General features: G+C 40.8%; 1 protein-coding gene across 3 annotated transcripts in view; it reads right to left on the bottom strand.

The window, feature by feature from the left end:
* The window catches only part of ARID5B (AT-rich interaction domain 5B), a 196643-nt gene that overhangs the window by 83646 nt on the left and 87267 nt on the right, over positions 1-25730 (bottom strand). For 2 of the 3 annotated variants that reach the window (XM_003928693.4, XM_074382282.1), the window contains one exon: positions 13859-14089. The exons of the other annotated variant lie outside the window; for it this stretch is intronic. In XM_003928693.4, coding sequence (XP_003928742.3) covers positions 13859-14089 — 231 coding nt within the window. The remainder of the gene's footprint in view (positions 1-13858; positions 14090-25730) is intronic. 3 annotated transcript variants of the gene reach the window in all.

The following is a 25730-nucleotide window of genomic DNA, read 5'->3' as shown; positions in this document are numbered from 1 at the left end:
TCCTGCGGTGCTGTGGAGCCCTGGATCTTCATTCTGAGCACTGGCTTTCAGAAAATACCTAGGTCCACAGCAGGCTCTGATTATCTGTTTTCCTTCTCAATCTGAGCAACAAGGGATTCCTAGAATCTATCAAGTGCTGATGCTTTTACGTATAAAGATGTTTGTTATAATTATATACTATGCATAACAGCAACAAAACAAAACTGTGCAGGAAACAATCTAAACTTCTAATAAAAAGGGATTATTTAAGCTGTGATAAATTCGTTTTATGTAATATTAAGCAATCATTAAAATGGAGTTAATAAAATGTTTATAAGAATATGGGTAATGTTTGCTTTATAATAACTAGAAACTGAATATACAAAATTGCATAAATAAAATGTTCCCAAGTAAATGAAAGTGCTTTGGAAAAAGACTGGAGGGAAATCGATAACATTGATGAGATGGTGGCTGATGTTTAGGGAGGCCGCAGAGTAGATAAGCATACCGGCTTTGAAGCCAGACAGATCTGAACTGGAATCCAGCTTGACTACTTACGAGCTTTGTAACTTTGCCTCATTTAAATTTTCTTTGTTTTTTAATAGAGACAGGGTCTTACTCTGTGCCCAGCTACTTCGGAGGCTGGAATGCAGTGGTGTGATCTTGGCAACCTGGGCATCCCAGGCTCAAATGATCCTACTACCTCAGTTCCTGAGTAGCTGGCACTACAGGCACATGCTACCACACTTGGCTAATTTTTGCTTTGTTTTGTAGAAAAGGGATGTTGCCCAGGCTGGTCTCAAACTCCTGAGATCAAGTGATTTGCCCATTTCAGCCTCTCAAAGTGCTGAAATTGTTTAACTTTTCTTAGCTGCTGTTTCTTCCCCTGTGAAGTGATGGTTAACACGGGCTTCCTTAAGGAATGCTGTAATGATGAAGCAAGATAATGTATGTAAAGGGCTTAGCATAAGGCCTGACATATGGTCCATGCTCACGGAAGACTGGCAATTATTATTATTATTCTACTTGTACTTTTCATAATGGAAATAACTTCGTAATGAGAAAAATATTTTGAAAAATATATAAGCCGTTTCTACTATTTACTTTTTTTTCCTTCTTGAATTATGCTACTGAGGGACGAAGAGGGGGAGCATCTGGTTAACGGAAGATTCCGGTTAATTATGGTTTGCCGTGATGCCATGCCCTTCAGCTCCTGGCCACATTTGGGACAATGGCATTAAGAGCAAAGGCTGAGTAGCTGGCGCCCGAGTCTAGCTGTGGTTTCCACTTAGCTTCATTCACTACTGTGCTAACCTGCAGCCACTGACTCACCTGACCAGCTTCTTCAATTGCCCGGTGGGGTCAGTGACACTAGTTCTCCCAGTTCTACAGAGTTGGCAGAGGCCAGTAGGTGGAGGTGCTCTGAAAAGTATGAGGTGTCTTCTTGCATGTACAAGACATTCCTCTTATGACAAGACTGAGGGTGGGACGAGCGGTTACCAGGGTTGGGAGTGGTAGGCCCAAACTCTCCATGTCTCTGAGGTCATCTCCTCAGCTCACGTAGGTGACGCTGGTACCAAGGGTCTGCAAGGCAACTTCCTGGGGCCTCCGTAACACTCCCTGGCTTTGTTTTAGTCCGGACACATTCCGATTTCCTCTTTCAACAGCTATGGATAAAATGCATTCTGTGTAGCATGGTGCCTGCATCTGTGCCACAGTAAAGACAAAACTCAAAAGAACTAACTGGTATCAATATCCATTGTCTTTCTGAAGGAGTATGTCCTGGAAATGAAGCGGGACTCAGCTCCTTGAAAAGTAATGTTTCTGGTGCTGTGTGTGATACCCTTGTGAAAAGCTGTGCCCTCCTACTTCAAAGATGTAATATTCATGCCTGGGACTGAGAGGAGCAAAGGGTCCTGCTGAGCCCTGTGTGTTGCGAACCTGCCTATCTAGGATTTTCCACGCAATTCTCCCAAGAGAATGCCTCAACTAGAAATCCTATGCAGTAAGCCAGTGATCCATAAAGGATCCTTGGGGTATCAGTGCCATCCAAGTAGTCTTCCATATAAGAATGTTACACTGGCTAAGCCTTTTTTTTTTTTGAGACAGAGTCTTGCTCTGCCACCCAGGCTGGAGTGCAATGGTGCAATCTCAGCTCACTGCAACCTCTGCCTCCCAGGTTCAAGTGATTCTCTTGCCTCAGCCTTCCAAGTACCTGGGACTACAGGCACATGCCACCACGCCTAGCTAATTTTTTTTGTATTTTTAGTAGAGATGGGGTTTCACCATGTTAGCCATGATGGTTTCAATCTCCTGACCTTGTGATCTGCCCACCTTGGCTTCCCAAAGTGCTGGGATTACAGGCATGAGCCATTGTGTCTGGTCAAGCCTTTTTTACTTAACACTTTCTGACAGGATTCTGGCCTGAACTGTGGTCTATATTATGTTCCTGACCCATAGAGCCACATTTAATTAGAAACCTGACAACACCTTGTATGCTATCAAGCAACCAGCCACTGTTTCTTGATTGGCCACAGTGAATTCTGGTATCTGTGTTAGAAGTTAGAAAGCACCTGGGCGCGGTGGCTCATGCCTGTAATCCTGGTGCTTTGGGAGGCCGAGGTGGGTGGGTTGCCTGAGCACAGGAGTTCGTGACCAGCCTGGGCAACATGGTGAAACCCCATCTCTACTAAAAAATACAAAAACTTAGCCGGGCATGGTGGCACATACCTGCAGTCCCAGCACCTCCAGCTACTCAGGAGGCTGAGGCAGGAGAATCACTTGAACCCGGGAGATGGAAGTTGCAGTGAGCCGAGGTAGCGCCATTGCACTCCAACCTGGGTGACAGAGTAAGACTCCGTCTCCCCCCCAAAAAAAGAAGTTGGGAAGGTTGTTGGTGACCTCTGGATACAGGCTACCATTTGTCCTGACTTAAGAAGGCTTCTGGTCTTTCTTAGAAAGAGCACCCTTCTAGACTGTACAGACCACAAAGGTCTTTTAAGCATCATAGCAAATGAACAATCTCTAGCCAAAGACACTGGCCAAATTACGAACTTGTCTCTTTTGTTTGAAAAGATAAACAATATTGAGGAAAAACCCAGTTCCTTGGAGTTTGACACTCTGCCTTGAGAACGAAATCAACTGGCAAGGAGTTAAAGCGGAAAGACTGAGGCCACAAAATCCTTATCTAGGAAAAGAGATAAGATGATGGAGATCTGAAGCCCTCTGGGATCTAGCAGTGTTTTTATATCATTTCAACAAACATGCCGATTCTTACCTCCACAAGGAGCTTAGAGTCTAGTCAAGAGAAATGCAACTGAAGCCATTAACTTTACTAACAGACAGAGGGGGGAAACATCTTTGGAAAAGTACTGAATAACACCTAAGGGACAAGACGCAAAATGCTAAAGATGATTATTCTGAAGCGACTCTTTTAGCCTAGAAGCAGCCCATTCAGCGGCCAGGAAACCAAGCAGGGCCCTCACTCCTTCACCTCTGCAGCAAAATTGGTGCCTCCCTCCTTTTCCTTCTCATAGGCCCAAGGGAAAGATCCAATTTAATAAGAGATACGTTGATTTTTCTTCCAAGAAGCTTCCCCTGGGTTCTAACCGTGATGGGGTCTATGAGAGGACTCACAGAACTTGCTCCCTCGGGGGAATGTAACATCTTCTAGGAAAAGAAAAAGAATTTTCCTTTGGAGGCTGCTTTCTGTCTGGGCAGAAAGCTAAAAACGGCAGAGGAAACAATCACTTTCTTTGAGCTTCAAAGTCCAGAGTATTTTCCACCTCCTCACCTGAAATAACTTCCTCCTTTCTGAGTCCTTCAAGGTCCAGTTGAAGATCCATTTCCTCTAAGAGGCTTCCTCTGACATTAGGGCCTTCTTTTACGCACCTTTTAACTCCAGTGGCACCTACAGTTTGACCTCCTCACTTAGCCCTTAGCCAACTGCCTTGCGGTGTGTGTTATATAGCAAACTTTCCCATGGACAAAGCTTTGGCAGATATCCTCTCCTTTAAACTTCAGAATAACTCCTGACTCTCAGCTCCAGGCTTCTTGCATTTGTAGCAGAAAAGCGTGCCCCTTGGGTCAGTAGACCTGGGGGCATGTGGGGGTTTGCTTTGCTAACCCCTACTTCAGCAACATGCCAGGTCTGTGACCCTTCAGAAGCTGTTTAACCTCTCTGAGGTCGGTCATGGGTAAAATGCAAGATGGTTAAGAGCAGGCGTCCCCAAACTTTTTACACAGGGGGCCAGTTCACTGTCCCTCAGACCGTTGGAGGGTCGCCACATACTGTGCTCCTCTCACTGACCCCCAATGAAAGAGGTGCCCCTTCCTGAAGTGCAGTGGCAGGCCGGATAAATGGCCTCAGGGGGCTGCATGCAGCCCGCGGGCCATAGTTTGGGGATGCCTGGTTAAGAGGATTACAAAGAACATTCGTAATGGCCTATTGCTCCAAGTCTTATCTCAGACAACTTGATTTTTCAGTTGTCTAGAGAGCAGACACTAGCATCCTAACAATGCCTGGAGTTCTGCCTTAACCATAGTTGGTGCCCAATGAATGAATGGATAAGCACCCAAGGAGCATTAGGATGCACCAATCTTCTGCCCAAACCCAGTGTGTTCCTTTGTCCTCCAAGATGGCAACTGGAGAGCCAAAACAGCCACTCTAAGAAGAGCTTCTTAGCGAGAGAATTTCTAGGCAACTTCCTAAGGGAGCATAAAGCCCAGATGATGGAATCAAGGCCCACGCCAGCCAGCAATGAGAAGATTTCCTGAGCAGGCAGTACAGCTGGCTCTTGTGCCAAGAGCTTGGCTACTCTGCCTCCTTTGAAAACCCATTACCAAATCATGGCAAGCGAAATTTAATTTTAAAAAGGGAAATGATTTATGTGCTACAGAAATAAAAAAGTGACAGAAGCAGGAAAGCTTGCATACATTTCATTTTTTGAAATTAGACCTATAATTTTTTCATTAAAGAAGAATGCCAAGTTGGGAAAGCCAATGCATTCTAAGCAGAAAATTACGGAGAGGTGTATAATGAAAGTCCTGTCAGCATGGAAACCCCATGTCTTAGAGAGTCCATGAGAACACAGCAGTTCACTATCTGCCCCCTTCAATTTCTAAATAGTTTGGGCTCTTAAAGAGCCCTATCCTCATTTCTGTTTCTCTGATGAGATGGGAAGCCAACGGAGGCCTGAGCAGAGAAATGACTGCTCTGGCTGGGGTGTCATAAGGACAGCAAGGGCTGAGGCAAGGAGGCTGGCATAGCAGAGATGAAGGGTATTGGTGGCTGGCACCAGGGTTTCTTGATTCCAAGCCAATGGGTTTCAGATTTTTGAATTCTTGTGATTATTCCTCTCCTAATCACTCCCCAACACGCCAATCTCTCTATTTAAATCCTACAAAATCTACTGTTCATTCATCATCTAGAAAGCTAGAGATCAGTTATCTGTTTTCCACCCACTTGATCTTAGGAAGCCTGAGAGCTCTTTCTGAGCAGGGTCTGGGCTGAGAGGCAGCCTAGTGTAAAGGTGAAAAGAGATAGACACTGAGCACAGATGCTGATTTTGCCAATTGCTAGCCATGAAATGTTGCTGTGCTTCAGTGTCCTTATCTGTGAAACAGGAGATAGCAATGATACTGACACGCAATATAAACATATGCATCCATTCACGTAACCAACATTTATTACACACTTACTATGTGCTGAGTACTGTACTACTCCCTGCACACATGGCCATGAACCAGACAAAATCCCTATATACATTTATAAAGATCTCATGTGGCTCTGTGTGTGTGTGTGTGTGTGTGTGTGTGTGTGTGTGTGTGTCGGGGGGCAGGGTGGGACAGACTGTAAACATGTAAAGAAACAAATATAGGAGTTAATTTCAGATAATGATGAGTTACAGAAAGATAATGACACACTGGGTGATGGGATAGAGCCGGGCTTGTGGAAGAGGGATAGTCAGAGAAGACTTCTCTGGGGAGGAGACATTTGAGCCAAGACCCAAATGATGGAAGGTGCCAGATCTGTGATATCTGGGGATATGCCTTCCATGCACAGGGACAAACAAACAAGCATTTCTGGAATAAGTGATGTTGAATGATTTTTAATAGCAAATGAGACTCCATTTTCTCCAGCAGTCTGTATCGATAAGAAACAATTTTGTGGGTGTTTTCTGATGAACCACTACAGATTCAATATGTGGTTGAGGTTGTTGTGTTGGGTGCTGCAAGAGGTACAAGAAGAGTCGGTTAACAATGAGTACTTAAACAGTACTGACTTGAACCATCTAAGCACTTGTACTCATTAGCTCATTTAATCTTCACAAAAATCCTTCAGAGTTATCTCACATTTTGTCACTTCCCTTTCCATACACTATAAAAGTGGGAAATTTTCTGTCTTGTTCACAACTGTCGCGCTCATAGACCAGAACAGCACCTCACACGTAGCAGGTATGTAATCTACACTGGTTAAACGAATGAATGAATGAGGGCATATCATGTCAGGCACTGTTATAGGCTCTAATAATCTCCGGACAGCCTTAACTACGGTCCAAGGAACTTAGATCGATCTAGTTCCCTGGCAGGAAAGAATAAAGGGTATTACAAAGACTCTTCACTTATCAAAAGGGTTGCTTAAGTCAAGTGAGCATAGACTTATTCTGAATCTCTCTCCACGATCACTACCCCAGACCTGCACCTTTGCCTGTGATTTTTCACTGACCTGGTTCTTTCCTGTGGTGTGTATGTGTGTTTAATTGATAAAAATGTCTATTTCACCCTAGAGAGAAATATGTTGATGTTGCTAATGTAATGGGATATAACTTTCTCGCTTTTCTAGATGAAATGCTAGGTGAAATACTAGTCAATATAGACACAAATCATTTCTTATGGGGTGAACAAAAGTTTATTGTACCCATGAGTCCAAATAGTTTTTAATAACCCATTGAGCCCACTCAGCTACAAAAGGTGTCCAGAGTTATTTTTAAATCTCCTTTCAAGCTCCAAAAATAGAAAAGAAATCCACTAATCTTAGCCATTCCACATATTATGACTCTGTAAATTAATTTACAGTGGCAACATACAAATTCTTTACCCAAGAGAAACGGTATTCTAGCTTCTGAGGCCTCTGCCCAAGGAGGTCTTGTCTCTCACTCTTCTTTTATCTTACTGTCTTGGAAGCTAAGACATCTATTAATCATTACATGTATCGCAGAGCACATCCACTGTAACTCTACAGCACTGAGTTGGGTTTGGGTTACTATGCTGTATGATGATGTTAATGTTCTCTTTGTTTTCACTTTGGTAGCACATCCAACAAGGAGAAAACACCAAGAGTGACTTGGTTAGACCATTCTTTTGTTGTTTTTTTGTTTGAAACGGAGTTTTTGCTCTGTTGCCCAGGCTGGAGTGCAATGGCTCGATTTTGGCTCACTGCAACCTCTGCCTAATGGGTTCAAGAGAGTCTCCTGCTTCAGCCCCCAGAGGAGATGGGATTATAGGCACCCACCACCACACCCAGCTAATTTGCTAATTTTTGTATTTTTTTGAGACAGAGTCTCACTCTGTCACCCCGGCTGGAGTGCAGTGGTATGATTTTGGCTCACTACAACCTCCACCTCCCTGGTTCAAGCAATTCTCTGCCTCAGCATCCTAAGTAGCTGGGATTACAGGCACCTGCCACCATATCCAGCTAATTTTTGTATTTTTAGTAGAGACTGGGTTTCACCATCTTGGCCAGGCTGGTCTTGAACTCCTCACTTTGTGATCCACTCACCTTGGCCTCCCAAAGTGCTGGGATTACAGGTGTGAGCCACTGCACCTAGCTAATTTTTGTATTTTTAGTAGAGACGAAGGTTCATCATGTTGGCTAGGCTGGTCTTGAATTCATGAACTCAGGTGATCCACCTACCTCAGTCTCCCAAAGTGCTAAGATTACAAGTGCGAGCCACCATCCCTGGCCTGGTTAGATCATTCTTTAACAATAAGCAAAACCTCTAGAAAATTTCCAAAACAAAACGGCCCTCCAAGTGAGATCTCTGAAGGTTAAGGCCTTCTGCATAAAGAACAATATCCAAGAAGAACAACTCCTTTTCCATTTAGCGGCAGTGAAAGGAAAATGTGTGCCTTCTTATCATTTGGGAGATCGGTGGGTACCTCAGGCAGGCAGCAAAAGTATGAATGTGGATAGGGGCCAAGAACAAAGCCATTTGATCATCGAAATCCACTGTGACCATGAAACCTACTTTGGCAAGGAAAAAAATGTTTACTCACTTACAAATTCCCATGATCCTTAACAAAACAACTGCCTTTCCTTTCATTTCCAGAAAAACATGTGATGTTTAGAAAGGAAGAGGCAGAGCCCAGCTCATCCTTTATGTTTCAAATTAATTTTATACATCCTGATTTTCCTTTCATAAAAAATTCAAGGTTTTGTCCCTTCATCTCTACTGCTCTCCCCTTTTCATTTTTTTCTTTTGTCCATCATGTCATTATTTCACTCCACAGGAAAAACAGGGCCAGAAAGTTCAGTACAGAAATAGAAAAGCTTCTTTAAAAACATACTGTCAAAAGTAGAAAACTCTTCTCTTCCATTAAAGTTCTATTACAGTAAGACCCCAGGAGCCTTAGGGAATTGGGTTCCTTCACGATTGAAAAACAAGATCAGTTTGGACAAATATGAGTTGTCCAAGACATGGACTAATAGAAACACAGAGAATCTTCATTAATCAAGAGGATTTTTAAAAATCAAGTGAATACAGACTTATTCTGTGTCCAGCAAGTTGGCTGTTATTACCCGATTTTACAGATGGGGCCAGTGAGGGACCTTATGTCACTTGCCCAGAGGCATAGAGAATCAGATGGTTGAGCCCTGATTTAAACTTGGGCTATTTGCCTGTAAGCTTAGCACTCTTTCACTATACCCTGCTGTCCCTCCTTTCTGGTCCCCAGCAGAATGTGTATTTTCATATTGACATAGCCAACCCCTTCTCCCTGAAGATCAGAGCTCATGGTGTCTACACATGGACCAAACACCTGATGACAGGCCAGCTCATCTCTTTTCTTTCCAGGTGAATTACCACATCTCTCCTTTAACCCCATCCCATTCCCTGGTCAAGACACACACACACACACACACACACACACACACACACACCCCCATTCCCTGGTCAAGACATACACACACACACACACACACACACACACACACCCCCCTCTGCCAAAAGACTTAAAAGCACAACCTCAACTTCTTATGCTTCTTTGCAATTCAAACCTCAGACCAAAATAAACCATATCTCTTTTTTAAGTCACCATTTCTTAATCCATTTAGTCCCACACACCTTGAATAACTGATTTCATCTCGTTCATGTATATTGAGCTGCCTTACATATCTTTGATGAAAGCCAGTACCTTAAAGTTATCCATTTATCTACTGTACTGAGTGTGCCTCTGTTTGGATTTAGCTGTCAACACTTCACACATGTGAAATCAATCTGTGTGATATCAATGTAAACATTGTGCATTACAAAGCGGTGGACATTTTATTGTTCTAACGACAAAAATATTTGTATGTGTTTGTTTTTTCTATGGCATAGAAAATAACACAATATAAATGACCATGCATTTTACAAAAGAGGAATCATTTAAAAGGTAAAAGCAAGGTAGGGGTCGTTGGTGAATGCTTGATGTTAGGCTATTCTAACAGGACGGTGGAGGCAGGAATTATGTACAGGATAAAGATTCTTATGAAGAAAAAATTGCCATTCACATCACTTTCTCCTCATTGGTATTACAAGCTCATTTCCTAATTGGATGTGCAATACAATGAGTTTTCATAATGCTTTAATGGGGAGTCTGTTGCTTTCGTTTTAAAAATAGTCAATTCTCTTGTGCTAAGTAAAGAGCTTATTGCCTTTAAGAGCAGTGTAACTGACAAGATGGAAGAATGCAAGCAGGATGTAGAGACTGAAGCTTTTCAATCACCTACCATTAATACGATTCAATTTATGCTTATGTCATAGGTTTAGACATTGCACAGCTCTGTAAGCAAGGAAGGGACCTGAATAAAATACAGTGAAGAAAGCAGATGGTATGCTATCAAAACCCTTCAAGCCTAAAATAACCTTTTCCAAGTAAGGAGGATAGTTAATTAAAACCAGGATATATTTACTCAATTCTGAATATCTCAATGTAAATAAAAATCAAAATGACACTACTGTAATGTTGGACTAAATGATGAAATTTCATCTATTCTATTTTTCTTTAATAGTTTCTAATCAAACTTTTCATTAAATCGCTTCATAAAATTCCACAGAGAATTTATTTACAGGGACTCATTGTAGATTTAAAAGCCTTACTTTTATTGTTCAATTAAACTTGTTATTCAGTGAACAACATTAAAACAGCAGTGGGGATGAGGGGTGGGTGGGTGTATGGACAATCGGGCAAGGTCATCCCACAATGCAAAGTCTATTTTCAGAGATGAACTGGGGGAGTGCAGGTAAGCTCTATGGCGCACAGCAAAACTCAGACTCATTCCTATCCAATATGGAAAGCCAGCCCCTGCTCCAAAGTCACGGCCTGGGTTCTTGCCAGGCTTGGTCACTGAGTCACATGCATGCCTCACAAGGAGGGAGGACATCAGGCCTTTTATGAAACCCACCCAAAGGGTAGTAACTAAGGGCAGAATAAATCTAAGACAGACCAACAGTTTATCCAGGGTGAAGGCAGCCATTACCCAAAGTGGAAGGCCAGAACATGAGTTTTAAACAATCTAGACATTTCCAATCGTTTTTCTAAAATTGGAAATGAATAGTTATTAAATTGCTCCCTATCTTTGAAAACCAGATCAAACCCTGCCTTTTTCAGAAGGCACTAAGATTGCCATTTCTATCCACCTCTCAGCCCACTGCTAATTCCTACCACACCTGCTTTCTGCAACACGCATCAAATACTTAATCATTGACTTTCTTTTAACATTAGTTAACCTTTCAGGTGTGTTAATCCTGTCTTCCCCAATTAGATTTTAAATTCTCAAAACTAGCAAGAACCAAATTTTATTTATCTTTTGAACACCTCCTCTCACCCCCACTCCATAATCGCATTTAATAGAAGAAAGCAAAAAGTATATTAGTTAATAAAATAAACATTATTCAATCATAGGGAAGCAGACAATGTCCTTTTGAGAAGGACCTTGGAGGTATTTCACGGCAATTTATGAATTTCATGTGTCAAAGGTGTAGTTGCTAAATGCTATAAACTCTTTGCCATCAGCTCTACCATTCATCCACCTGGTGATATGGCCAATAAAATTTGATTTTTACAGCCTAGGCATACTGTTACCTAAATTACATTTGACCAATTACTGAAGTCACCAAACGTGTGGTACAGAATATATACTGTGTAGAAAATTCATCTGTGGGCCCCCTGGCACTCTCGGTAATCTGACAGAAGTGTTTCAGTCATCTGGCAGTGTTTAATATTAGGAACATTTGTTTAATGCTAGTCACTAATTAAATTTATGTTCTTCCACCAACTGTTAGTTGGTTGGAGAGACTCAATGCCACATTTTAACAAACACTTTAACCCATGTCAATTTCAAATGCAACCAGTTGGAGATTTAAAAGGGTAGTCTCTGGAAATTTAGATTGTGACTGAAAGTGGGACAGTGGGGAGGGATGTGGGTGAATTTGCTCAAATCCGCTCAAAATAAGCTTTTTGGTCCACTTAGTAACATGAAAGACTTTAAGAAGTACAAACTATTTGAAGTACAAACAACTAAAAAAAATTCTAATACTCTAATTATTAAACTAGCCATCTAGAAGGTCTCTAAAGGTACCTTTATTCCAAAAGAAAGCTTCCGCTTTAAGAGGCTGGAGAAGAAAAACAGCATTAAAATTAGCTATACCAGAAGAAAATTCAGGAAAACATTCACAAGTCAGATGCTTGTGTTTGTGAGAACATTTATAACTAATTTAGTAACTCTTAACAACCATTGTGATCACTGTTAAATTGGAACTTCTATTACCAATTCTAGATGCAACAGCTTTGAAACTCAATGACTAATAACTCTTAAATTAGCCAAAAAGGTTAAAACACTTTTTTCCTCATATTACATCGTGAAACTCTAATTTTGAATTCTCTTAAACGAGGGAACACATGCTTTCAGTTTTATTCTGTGTCCGGAATTTAGAAACCTCTTGAGCAGCAAGTAGGTAGCAAGGTTTGGGAGCCCAGCATGCGGAAGAAAACCTCAAACACAGGTATTGAAAAGGGAAGATTTGTAAATGCTCATCTGAAAAGAGGGCATTGTGAAAAAATGTATTGCATATTTGAATATTAAAAATGTGGCAATAAATACATTTCTTTGAAGAAGAAAAAAATAATTGGTACAAATACTATTGCCTTCTTACAGAAGGGCAGTCATTTGATAAGCCAGAGTTATGAAAGACATCCAAAAAAACAATTTAGAAGGAGAAAGTGTCAAGGTCCTTTGAATCTAATGAACTTAGATCATTTTGTTCCCCTTGCTCTCTCTCTTCCCGTCCTTCTTGATCATCATATCCCACCTCCTCATCCTCACCCCGACTCTGTTCACATATCTATTTGCAACATTTCTCCAGCGGCAGCACCAGGGCTGTTGGAATCATGAAGAATCCAATTTAAGAGGCCACAGTAGACTCCTGAAACCATACCAAGGTCTGCAAAGGATAAGCAGAGTAACCTGAATCTAGATAATCTGCCAACTAGGGATTCTCAGGAAAATGTCGGCCAACAGAATCAACGAATGTTTCAGGTCAAAGGGACCCTATGCTCTCTCCAGGCTAAGGGTCTCAAGCTCTTCTCCACCCAGGTAGCCGTGAGGGATTCAGCAGGGCTCAGCCATCCCAGCAGTCACTCCGTGGTAGTGATTTTAGAGAAGGGGAAAGGTGAGAGTGATAGGTGTTCACGCCTCTTTAAGTATAGAAATTCAGAGGAACACGTGTAGTCTGATAAGGATCTCCCAGGATATTCTGACATCCTTGCCTAGCCTGCTGAAAACAACTGATATGATACAGTCTTTTCAACAAACAGATGAGAAAATGATACTGTAAGAGATCGACTGACTGTCTTGGCTTGTATCTCGCCATCTACTGTACCATGTCAGGCTTCCCAAACCGGTGTGATATCTTCTTCTCCTCCCCGTCTGTCTATAGAGACACATGACCAGTCAGTGAGGCAGAGATGCAGATAAAGATGTGTGTGCACATATCCATTCTTGGCGGGCACAGTGTGTGTGTGTGTGTGTGTGTGTGTGTGTGTGTGTTTTGTGTGTCTGTGTGTGTGTATAGGAAAAAATTCAGGGACATGGAGATCTATTATCTATCTGTCATCTCTTTCTGTGTCTATCTACTGTAGAGTACTGAAGTGGTTATCTATCCACTATACAGCACTGAAGTTGTTTTCTTTCTATCTATCCATCCACTGTTTAGTACTGAAGTGCTTACCGTTGGTGCATTTTTACAGTACTTTATAACAATGAAAAGAGAGTGACTGGTTAAATCATAAAGCATCTGAATAGACAAGGCCTTTTGAGAAAGAACTAACATGAAAGCTTCCTGTCCTAAAGTCCAATTTCAAGGTCGATCAAGCAACTTGAGACTCGACATTGAACAACAAACGCTAAATAATAATCTCTTACTCATAGTAAACAGAGGCTGCGAAGCAGGCAATGACGCCTTATGCCGCAATAATTTGGGGGATGGGAGGGGTGGGGTAGCACATGGGGCTTGTGAAAGTGAGCCCCGTTCCCCATCACCGCTCTTCACAAGAACTGAAAACAACTAGGCACACACGCACAAGTATCAGATAGGAAAAAAAAAAAAAAAAGACTCACCAAACTCATCGCATATACTCTCGTTTTCTATGAGAGTCGGGTGGTCAAAGGTATCCCGACAGTACAGGATCTGAGGGTTCCTGCTGACCACTGCAATGCCCCCCAGGGCCAATGCAAACTGGTCCGTTAGAATGGAAGATGGCTTATCCTGGATGCGTTTCAGCATCGAGCGGTACCGGCAGTACTGGGGGTAGCTGAGAACTATCACGTTCGTTTCTTCCTCGTCCTCCCCTAGACAAACGAGAAAACACTTCCATTACCCTCTTCCCTCTGACAAAGAACTTTCATGGCCATGGTATCATTTCAGTAGACACTTCTGGTTTGGGACTAAAAAGACTCTCATCCTTGTTACACTCTGGGGGATGCCAGCATCCTCCCAGCCCCAGCTCACCCATCCAGCCCCACAGAACGTGCTTCAGGCTACCCACACAGTGGACCCTCTTTGCGGAGAAAAGAAAGAGTAGGCTGGCCCTCTAGACACAGTAAGCAATGTCTGTGTCATCAGCAAGCAGCAGGACCCAAAAACTGTTTGGAAAAATATCTTCATATTTTTTAAGCATTAAAGTCTTCATCACCATAAGGAAAGGCAGAACTCTGCTGGGTTTCTTTACATTTATTTCTAGTTTGGAATTGCTGTTATATTGGATTATACAGATGATCCTCAACTGAACGATGACTCCATGTAAGATTCCTTGACTTTATTGTTGTACAAAAGCAACATGCATTTAGTAGAAAGCGTACTTTGAATTTTGAATTGTCATCTTTCCTGGGCTGGCGATATGCAGTAGGATACCCTCCTATAGGGCTGGGCAGGGGCAGCAGGTGGCATCTCCCAGTCAGCCATGGGACAAGAGGGTGAACACCGGTACTCTGCAGTGTTCTGTGTTGCCACATGATTTTGCTCAACTGTAGGTTACAGTAAATGTTCCAAGCACGTTTAAGGTAGGCTAGGAAAGCTATGTGTTCAGTAGGTTAGGTGTATTCAATGCCTTTTCGACTTGATAGTTTCAGCTTACAATGGGTTTGTTGGGATGTAATCCCATAGAAAGTCAAGAAGCGTCTGTATAATCTTTTCAGTGTTTGGGGTCTCAGAAAAGGTCATCTGGCCCCGAAGATGTCCATGGGTCTAAATAGCATCACCATCTGCTCTGGGGGTCATGAGTGCTGTTTAGCAACTATTTCCTTTTCTCCTTTTGGGTCTGTAGAAAGACTGTGCACTTCACTCCCTTGGAGGCCAGTGGCCTTGTGACTTTCCCTGGCCAATGAAATATGACAGAAGTGGGTGATTGCTTTAAGAGCCAGTGTGCCCTGACCCAATCTCTCTTTGTCTTTGCTGTGACCATCTGTAATGCCCCAGATAGTGGCAACTCTGCTAGTCTGGGTCTTGGAGTGAAAAACAACGTGAAGCAGAACCCCTGGTTGATCCGAAAGAGACATATAACATAAGCAGAACATAAACCTTTGTGGTTCTAAAGCAATGGTGATTTGGGGTTCATGTGTTATTGCTGCATGATCTATCCCAACTTGATTGATACACCGACCTTCTCCACCCTCCCCACATCCATACCCCCTCCTCTCTCTTTTAATATTCCTCAAATCCACCTGGTAACTTGGCACATCTCAGAGAACCATGCTGGGAGGACTCCCTAAGCATCCTCGTGAGAGAGTTTCTATCAGAACCACCTTCACTCAGGAGAACATTTCCGCAAATTTAGCAAATCTTCCTCTTACAATGATCTTAGTGCTTATTTATACTCTATTTTGTGCCCATTTGTAAACACCAGATTCCGTGTGGATGAAGCCTTCCTTCATCTTAAGCTTGAGAAATGGCAAACAGCCTGCTTTGGTGGCCTCCACCTGTACATCAGGCTGAATTTAGGCTCCGTGACCCTGTTTGCCATCACTCTGCAACCACCCCATCAGAGCAGTTGTAAGCAATTCCCAGACATGTCACTTGCTTCTCCAAAGGGAAAACACTCAATATTTCAAGCCTTTACCATGCTGCAGGGAATTGCACAAGACAGTTGTTAAGGATACCAACATTATCATGGCCATCTGGTAACCAGTGGGAGACGGATGAGCAAGGATGGAACATAATGATGGAACATAACCAGTACCAATGGAAGGTGTGCATGCGACCTTTTCAGATAGGAGGCCAATACCCAGATGTATTTCTAATCATGTTCACTTAGTTCCTCAGGCTGGCGGCTTCTCCATGGATGGAGATGTTTAGCTGCTTACAAGATGACATCTTTTAACAGTGTACACATCTTCTACTCCTGCCTGGTCTGTGGATAGCTGCTTTGTCAGCTGGCACACTTAATTAAAAGGAAATATGTTTACCTTGAAGGCAAGTCCCCAAGTGCAAACTGGTTTTGAGATGCTGATATATGTCCCAAGACACGCCAATCTGAGGTTTTTACAGCAGATCAAGACACTACACTTTGGGTTCAGAACTGTGCTTTTTATACAGTTAAAGCATAAAAAGTTTTAGTGAAAATACTCAAATACTGTCAGAACTCCAGAGTTTTTAAGTGCTATTTCAAGAAGCAGCCCCCAACATGTCAGTTGAACTGTTACACTCATACTCTATTTGTCTAAGACACTGTTAATGAGAGAGAGGCACACAACCACGAACTGCCAGGACTACCCCTCATAGCAAACGCGTGGCCCTTAATACCATCTCCCGTCCATAGTAAATACCGTGCCTGTAAATACCTGTTGATTCCAAAATTCTATCTTCGTTGTGCAATTGGCTTTCCACCATGGGGGTAAAGTTGCATCAATTTCTCCAAGTGTTCTTGAAATAAAATGGAGAAAGATGTGTGTGCTCTCAGGTTGAAGGAGTATAAAAGAACAGTTTTTTCAGAGTAAGTTTCACGGAAGATGTCACCTGACTCGGGACTGCTTCACTTCCTTCCTATCCCTTCACTCGCCTTTTGTTTTTTCTCTAACCATTTTTCATGATGATGCCAATTCTAACCACTTCCGAATTCTCTGCTCCCGATGGAGTCAGCTCCCTGGCAATCTTCTGTGCCTAGAAATGACCTCTTTTTTTTTTTTTTCTCTCCACCTCATCCTAGCTCAAAACATTTAGGTCACGCAGTACCCAAAACACTAGCCAAGCCATGAATCCTTTTCTTTCCGCTGGAAGAAAACCAGCGAGTTCCCTTTGCTCTCAACTCCTACAACTGTCGGTACATTCTGGAGACAATGTTGCTAATAGTGGTCCTGGGACTATCTGCATCAGAATCACATACTGTGCCAGCAAAAGGCAGGCGCCAGGTGCCATCGAGAATCAGTGACTCAGCATCTCGAAGGCTGGGGCCTAGGAATTTACCTTTCTAACAAGCATCCCAAACAGCTCATGCACACCAAACCTTGAAACCAGTAACTCTGAGTTGACTTTTTTGCGCAGACTTAGTTTGGGTTTTGAAATATATATATACATGTAGTTTCAATTGACAAGAGTTAAAAAAAATTATTATTTCTCCCCAAACCTCCAGCACATAGAATAGAATACAGAATCAAATTATCTTTTCTTCTCTCTGGCATTTTTTTCAGGATTATTACAGATATCACAGAAGACAGCAAATTTTAAAAGCCCTCTTAACTAAAAATATGAGAAATGGAGAGACTGTTTTCCTGTTTAGAAAGCAAGCATTAATGCTATTTTCAGTACTGATAATAAAACACTAAAATTTACAAAGGTTTTTTACATATTTTCACATCTTTGGTTTCTTACAACAATCCAATTTGTGGCATTACTACTTGTTAATATTCCACAATTTGAGACTATAACCACTTAATCCTTTTTTTTTTTTTTTTTTTTTTTTTTTTTTTTTTTTTTTTTTTAAGATGGGTCTTTCTCTGTTGCTCAGGCTAGACTCAAACTACTCCCGGGCCTGGAGGGGTGTGGTGGCTCAGGCCTATAATCCCAGCACTTTGGGAGGCCGAGGCTGGTGGATCATGAGATCAGGAGATCGAGACCATCCTGGTTAACATGGTGAAACCCCGTTTCTACTAAAAATACAAAAATTAGCTGGGCGTGGTGGCATGTGCCTGTAGTCTCAGCTGAGGCAGGAGAATGCTTGAACCCAGGAGGCGGAGATTGCAGTGAGCCGAGATTGCACCTGGCAACAGAGCAAGACTCTGTCTCAAAAAAAATAAAAGACAAAAAAAAAAAAAAATCTCCTGGGCCCAAGTGATCCACCCATCTCTGCCTCCTGAGTAGCTGGGACTTAAAACCCAATCTTTTAACTCCAAGTTTGGTGGACTTTTTATTAGGATAAAACGTCTCAAATAATAATAGTAATAATAACAGAGATTTAACTGGTTTACACTACTAGGGATGAGGATGGTGGCCTTTGATCGAGTCAAATATAAGATTTCTGTTTGACGGCAGACTGTAGAATTCAGCCAGTTGCAAGCCAGAGTTCTTCTACTCTCCTTAGGTTAGCCTGTTATTTATTATTTTGGAACACTGCAATTCCAACTGTAATGATTCAACATTAGTGATACATCATTCATATTTATCAGCTTTTTACTTTCCATGCATGTGAACGGAAATAGTGTCAGCTGCATGTGTTGCCAGCCTAGAACCCCTACCCTTCATCAACCTCCTTCCATACTAAGAGGTTACAGGTACAGCTGGGGCTTGGTCCAGAGTGGCAATGCTTGGTGGGGCCAAAACAAAAATGTTAACTTTGTTGCTTATGAACAGAACCCCCTATTTGGACCAAAATTTTGTCATTGTTTGGACAGAGGCAGATTTCTAACCTTGCAATTAGACATCCCCAGAGGAGTTGCCTTTAATATTTACCAAACCAGAGGAAGCCCATGAGACCTTTAGGACTCCTAGGAAAGTTTACAAAGCATTCTAAGTGAAAGTAAAGGGAAGACGAGAGTCAAGGTAGGATCTGGAAAAGCCAACAATTCAGGTAGGTTGAAGTCTCACTGAGTAGAAACATCCTCAGTCTCTTCTTTGTAGTTTGTTGTATTGGAGAAAACATTTTTTTTTCCCTTCAAGACAAAATACAGGCAACTTTATATGAAAGGTATGTATAACGGTATAAAATTTTGAGTTTGGGGAGAGCTTTCCAGATCTAAAATTCCATGATCCTAGAACTGCCTCCTAAGCCTTTGCATTAAATTAACTTCCTTCTGATACAGCTATAAAAATATTAAAGTGTTCAATGGCTGGCATATTTTATTTTGCCCTAGTACACCAGGAAACAAATAAGGCCAAACAGTCCTTTCAAGAATTATTTAAGGCCCGGAGTGGTGGCTCAGGCCTGTAATCCCAGCACTTTGGGAGGCCGAGGCAGACGGATCACGAGGTCAAGTGATCAAGACCATCCTGGCCAACATGATGAAACCCCATCTCTACTAAAAATACAAAAAAAAAAAAAAAAATTAGCTGGACTTGGTGGCGCGCGCCTGTAGTTCCAGCTATTCAGAAGGCTGAGGCAGGAGAATTGCTTGAACCCGGGAGGCGGAGGTTGCGGTGAGCCAAGATGGCGCCACTGCACTCCAGCCTGGAAGGAGCCTGGTGATGAAGAAAAACTCTGTCTCAAAAAAAAAAAAAAAAAAAAGAAAGAAAGAAAAGAAAAAAAAAGAAAGAAAGAATTATTTAAACTCCTCAGCTGCTTCTTTCTTGCTCACACATTTCATATACACACAAGCAAACGCTCCTGTGCAAGGTTACCCATGAAACAAGGGCTGCCGATAAATGCTGTGTAACAGATTTTTCCCCCTTCCAATTCATAATAGGGCAAGCAGATGAATCTAAGAATGAATAAATTACACAATTTGTTTTGTAAAAGACAAACAAGACCAGGCGTGGTGGCTCATGCCCATAATCCCAGTACTTTGGGAGGCTGAGGAGGGCGAATCATTAGGTCAAGGGATCAAGACCATCCTGGCCAACATGGTGAAACCTGTCTCTATTAAAAATACAAAAATTAGCTGGGTGTGGTAGCGCACATCTGTAGTCCCGGCTACTTGGGAGGCTAAGGCGAGAGAATAGCTTGAACCCGAAAGGTGGAGGTTGCTGTGAGCTGAGATTGCACCACTGCACTCCAGCCTGAGTGATGGAATGAGACTCCATCTCAATAAATAGAAATAAATAAAAATAAAAAGGCAGAGTGTTCCTGGAACAAAGATTTTCTTTCAATCACACCCACAGAGAGAAAGAAATCCAAGTACTACCCTTAGGTAGTCTTCTAATACTGTTTAGTTGGTTGTAGCTGGGGTTATATATACACTACTTGATTTCAGTCAACAGAAAATGATCTGTAATAAATTGCTAGTACCCAAGACTGAAATTTTAAACCATATTATGATTTTCTATTAAAATGTCATCCCATTCCATTTCCCCTATACAAAAAAAAAAAAAAAAAAAGTGAATGCCTATTTTAAAATGAAACATTCAAAGGGAATAAGAGACCCAAAATTACTAAACCTCATTTCAACTTCAATAAAAAGAACTTTGCCTATTAAAAGTTAATACCTAAAGTACACTGCTTGTAATGTGTAATCAAAATGACTCTAATCCTGTGCTTATATCATAATTACACGTTTTGTTAACCTCTCTCAATGTCAATTTTTTACTTATTTACATATTTCAAAGTCCGAAACAGAATTCCACAGAGAAACTGTAATTATAATGTGAGACTCCACCCAAGCTTTTCAAACAGTAACTGTATACCATTGCTTTAATCCTCAGAGTTGGGCTGGGGGTGGGGAAGGGGTTGGGGAGAAAGGGTAAGAGCAGGCCTTCGTTCTGAATAGCACGTTGCTCAAGTTGTCTTTGTACAAAGAGAGATGCGTGAAATAGCAAACACAATGAATTAATAGAGCATTGACTTTCAAATATCCATAATGCTATTTTTTGAAAACAGATAATGGTGGCCAAATGCACAGAGGCTGAAAACATAAATTCCAGAGGAGAAATTTGCTTTTATCTCTTACACAACAATTTAGAAATATAACTTTCTTTTTCATTCTTGGGGGGAAAGGAGAGTTGTTTTGGAAACATCACACTATTACGCTTACTGAAAACCACTATAATCTACTTCTAACATCAGTAAGTTAAAAAAAAATCTTTTAAAAAAACCTTCACACCAGGATTTTATAGAGCCTAGTGGAAAAAATATGCATGTTCCTTCCTGCACCTAATTACCTCAACTGAAAAATCTGCCAAGTATTTTGCCCTTTAGTTCTCTTAATCGTATTAGGGCAAATGCATTTGGATGCCAATAGAAACAAACATTTAAAGATTTTCACTTAAAAGATTCCAAATATGTATGAAGGCTAAGTTTGAGACACAATGTCCCTTGTGCTTCAAAGACAACATACAGTTTTCTTTCTGTTTTTATTTTTTTCAAGCAAGTATGAATGTGCTCATGTTATAAAACTTGATGTCTAGTTTTAAAACAATTTAAGTAAAATAATGTCAATATGAGAGGCTCTCACAATGATTTATGCTTCCTTCTGTTACTTTATTACATTAGACATTCTTTTCTCAAAGCTTTATACTTTTCACTGTGCTCCTAGCAACCAACCAACGGCAAAGCATCAACTTTATATACCTGGAACTATTCCAATTCTTACTGCTATTGACAATTATATTGAAGTTTCCATTTAATTGCTGCTCTGTTGTGACACCGAATATTTGTCACAATTAGGCATTTCCTATTTTCTGTCCATGCAGTTGTGATTGTTACTGAAAATGAAATTTTTATTCCAGAAAACCTAAGCATGAAAATTTTACAGATAAGAGTAGCTACAGCTGTTACTATCATTACCAACATTGTAACATGCAGAAAAAAAAAAAAGAATATAATTTCTCGGAAGGTAATTTTCCTTTCAGTCTAAGTGCTCTTATTCATCTTGCAGTTACTCAATGATTTCCTGTTCTAATTACAGGACATTATACAGAAAGACATTTGTAAGAGGAAAATGCAGCAGAGCATATGACTAAATAGCTTAAATTGGTTGAAAGTGTTTAAAATTCCAAAGTTGTACATCAAATTTATCAATTCGTAGTTACAGCTTTATGTTAATGTGTACTGTGTCCTGCTGTATTTTTCAACCCCTCTTAAGGCAGTAAACTTAGTACCCAAAGTTAGTACACATCAAAGGAAAAAATACATTTGCAGTTAAACTGATGTTGAAAAGTCGGAGGGAAGATCAGTTGCGTGTGTGTGTGTGTGTGTGTGTGTGTGTGTGTGTCCTCCTCATCAAAGCTGTTAGATTGGAGACATGCCAAAACAAGGAGTGGAAAATATTAATAATAAAAATAAATTAAATGCCTGATTGAAAGGGAAAGAGAACAAGATTCCATCCGGAATAGAAATGAAAATGCCACAAACTATTTCATAAAAACAAACTGTGACGTAAATTACACATCAGTATTGCACTGTTGTGGTTATTTTGAGAAATGGTTTGTACTGTAAGTCAGCTGGTGCTGCCCCACCCTTAATGATTTTGTAATTCTCTGCACAGTAAGCAAGTGGGGCAGCTCTGAGATTGCTGAGACAGAAAACAGACCTAGCCATACAGAACTGGCAATAAAAAGAGAATGTACTTTTAACATAACAGAACAAGGAGATTGGCCTGGCTTTATTAACTAAAAAAACTACTTTAAATGGTCCCCAGCTTGCCATTTGTTTTGATAAATGGAAACACAGATCTTCCCAGGATAGGCAACGAAAACATCACTGGAGAACTTAAAGTAAATGTGGGAAAAATATATCAGTGCATAGCTGCAAACAAAACAAAGAATATTTCAAATGTAAAACCAAGGGTTTGAACCAGCTGGTTCCAAAAACAAGCCACTTAAAATACAGGGACAAACAAACAGAAAAGTATATATCAAAATGTTACTATCAGCTTTTGCCCTAACTATTGCTTCATCACTCAAGAAAAAAACACCACAAAGCTAAACCATAACCAAACACTGCCATCACTCTGTGTAACAAACGAACTCAGTGGGAAGAAAGCCAACTCCACCTCCAAGGTTGTCCCAAAGGGTTACTGAATTCTAAGCCACAACCAGGAGCCACTTTTTGTCTTGAGAATTTTGCAGCTTACTGCCAGAGGGTTCATCTCATTCTAAGTTAAATGTCACACTAGACAGGGATCATGGAACACATGAGACTTCACAGCCAGACGGACATGGAGGTGAGGTTGTTACCACATGCGAGGTATTATGCTGTGGGGCCTGACCCACCTTAACTTGCTTCCCCTTCGCATGGGTTACCCTTTATGCTATAGTCAGCCATTCACTTTTAGTATGAAGCAGTTTCAATATCTGAAGAACATCTAAAGAATTCATGGAACATCAGGAACTCAGGGCTTAGACAAAAAGTTTCCAACTCTAACATTGTACCAAAAGTTTGCTCAGAGATTTGCTAATGTGTTTGTTTATTTACTAGGGACCCGGGTAAGTATTATATCAGAATTTTTTTTTTTTTTTTGAGACAGAGTCTCACTGTTGCCAGACAGGCATGTAGTGGCACAGTCTCGACTCCCTGGTTCAAGCTATTCTGCCTCAGTCCTATGCCTTTTGTTTAACAGTCATAATGAGATAATTCATACACTGTACAATTCATTTATTTAAAGTATGCAAGCTTTTAGTATAATTCAGAGTTGTGTATTCCCCCACCACAATTAAATTTAGAACATTTTTGCTACCACAAAAAAGAAATCCTAAATCTCTCTGTCCCCACTTCCTTCTTCCCACCCAAGTCCTCGGTAACCACTAATCTACTTTCTGTCTCTAGATTTTGCCTATTCTGAACATGTAACATAAACGGAATCATATATCATGTGGTCCTTTGGGACTAGCTTAGTTGACTTAGCATAACGTTCCCAAGGTTCATTCATGTTGTTACATGTATCAGAACTTCATTCCTTTTCATGGCTAAATAATATTCCATTATACATACATATATACACACACGTACACACATATACACACACATATACACATATGGCATATTTTAAAAACACGCTCATCTATTGATGGATACTTAGGCTGGTTCTAATTTTTAGCTGTTATGAATAATGACACTATTAACATGTATGTAAAAGTTTTATGTGGCTAGATGTTTACATTTCTCCTGTGTATATGTAAGACCTAAGAGTAGACTCACTGGGTCATGTGGTAACTCTGTTTACCATTTTGAGAAAGTGCCATCCGTTTTACAGAGTGGCTGCACCATTTCACCTTCCCACCAGCAGTGGATGAGGGTTCTGATAGCTCCATAACCTCCCCAACACTTGTTATTATGTGTATTTTTAATAGCCATCCTAGTGGGAGTGAAGTGATATCCCATATTGTCTTGTGTAATACCCAAAAGTAATTCATAGTGAGTGCCTCCTGGTTGTAAGATCATCTGCAATTCTTATTTCTCCTTTGGTTGCCTTAATTTTCAACTGTGCAATTTTTGAAGGAAGGGAACACTTGGCAAACTCATATGGAATTTTGAGGGACTACCAATAGCAAAAACAATCTTGAAAAGAAGACCAAGTTTGGAGGACTCACACTTCCGACTTTCAAAACTTACTACAAAGCTACGGTATCAAGAGAGTGTGGTACTGGCAAAAGGACAGAAATATGCAAGAATAGAATAGAATATCCCAGAAATAAACCCTGATATCTATGCTCACTTAATTTTTGACGAGGGTACCAAGACCACTGAGTGGAAAAAGGACAGTCTTTTTTAGTGGAAAACTGGATGCTCACAGGCAAAAGAATGAAGTTGCATCCTTACCTCATACACCATATATAACAATTAATTAAAAATGGATCAAAACCTCAAATTTCAGGCTAAAACGATATAATTCTTAGAAGAAACCATGGGAAAAAATCTTTATAACCTTAGATTCTGCAATGATTTTTTAACCATGATACCAAAAGTACATACAAAAACAACAAAAAATAGATAATTGGATGTCATCAAAATTAAAAGATTTTGTGCATCAAAGGACACTATCAATAAAGTGAAAAGTCTCAGAGAGGGGGAAATTTTGCAAAGCATATACTTGATAAGGGATTAATAACTAGAATACATAAACAATTGCTGCAACTCAGTAACAAAAAGACAAACTGATTTTAAAATGGCAAAAGATTTTGATGATTCTCCAAAGAATATATATAAACGATATCTTTAAAAATGCTCCTCATTAGGGAAATGCAAAGCAAAACCATCGTGAGATACTACTTCACACCCTGTAGAATGACTATTATAAAAATGAAAACCAAAAAAATGCCAATTGTTGGCAAGGATGTGGAGAAATAGCAACTCCTGAGCATTGTTGGTGGTAATGTACGATGATGTAGCTATGGTGAAAGAGAGAATGGGACTTTCTTAAAAAATTATAGGCCGAGTACGGTGGCTTCACACCTTTAATTCCAGCAGTTTGGGAGGCTGAGGCAGGCAGATCATAAGGTCAGGAGTTCAAGAGCAGCTTAGCCAGCATGGTGAAACCCTGTCTCTACTAAAAATATACACACACACACACAAATTAGCCAGGAATGGTGGCACACACCTGTAATCCCAGCTACTTGGGAGACTGAGGCAGAAGAAATGGCTGAACTCAGGAGGTGGAGGTTGCAGTGAGCCGAGATTGTGCCACTGCACTCCAGCCTGGGCAACAGAGTGAGACTCTGCCTCAAAGAAAAAAAATTATATACAGAATTGCCATGTGAAAATTCCACTCCTAGGTATATACTCCAAATAATTAAAAACAAGGACTCAAAAACAGATATTTACATATCAATGTTTATTATAGCATTATCACAAAATAGCCAAAAGGTAGAAGCAACCCAAGTGTTCATCACTAGATGAATAAACAAAATTTG

The sequence above is a fragment of the Saimiri boliviensis genome, chromosome 12 (genome assembly GCF_048565385.1).
Source record: "Saimiri boliviensis isolate mSaiBol1 chromosome 12, mSaiBol1.pri, whole genome shotgun sequence".
Taxonomy (NCBI): Eukaryota; Metazoa; Chordata; class Mammalia; order Primates; family Cebidae; genus Saimiri; species Saimiri boliviensis.
The sequence above is the reverse complement of the archived record's forward strand: the minus strand, read 5'-3'. Positions and strand labels throughout refer to the sequence as shown.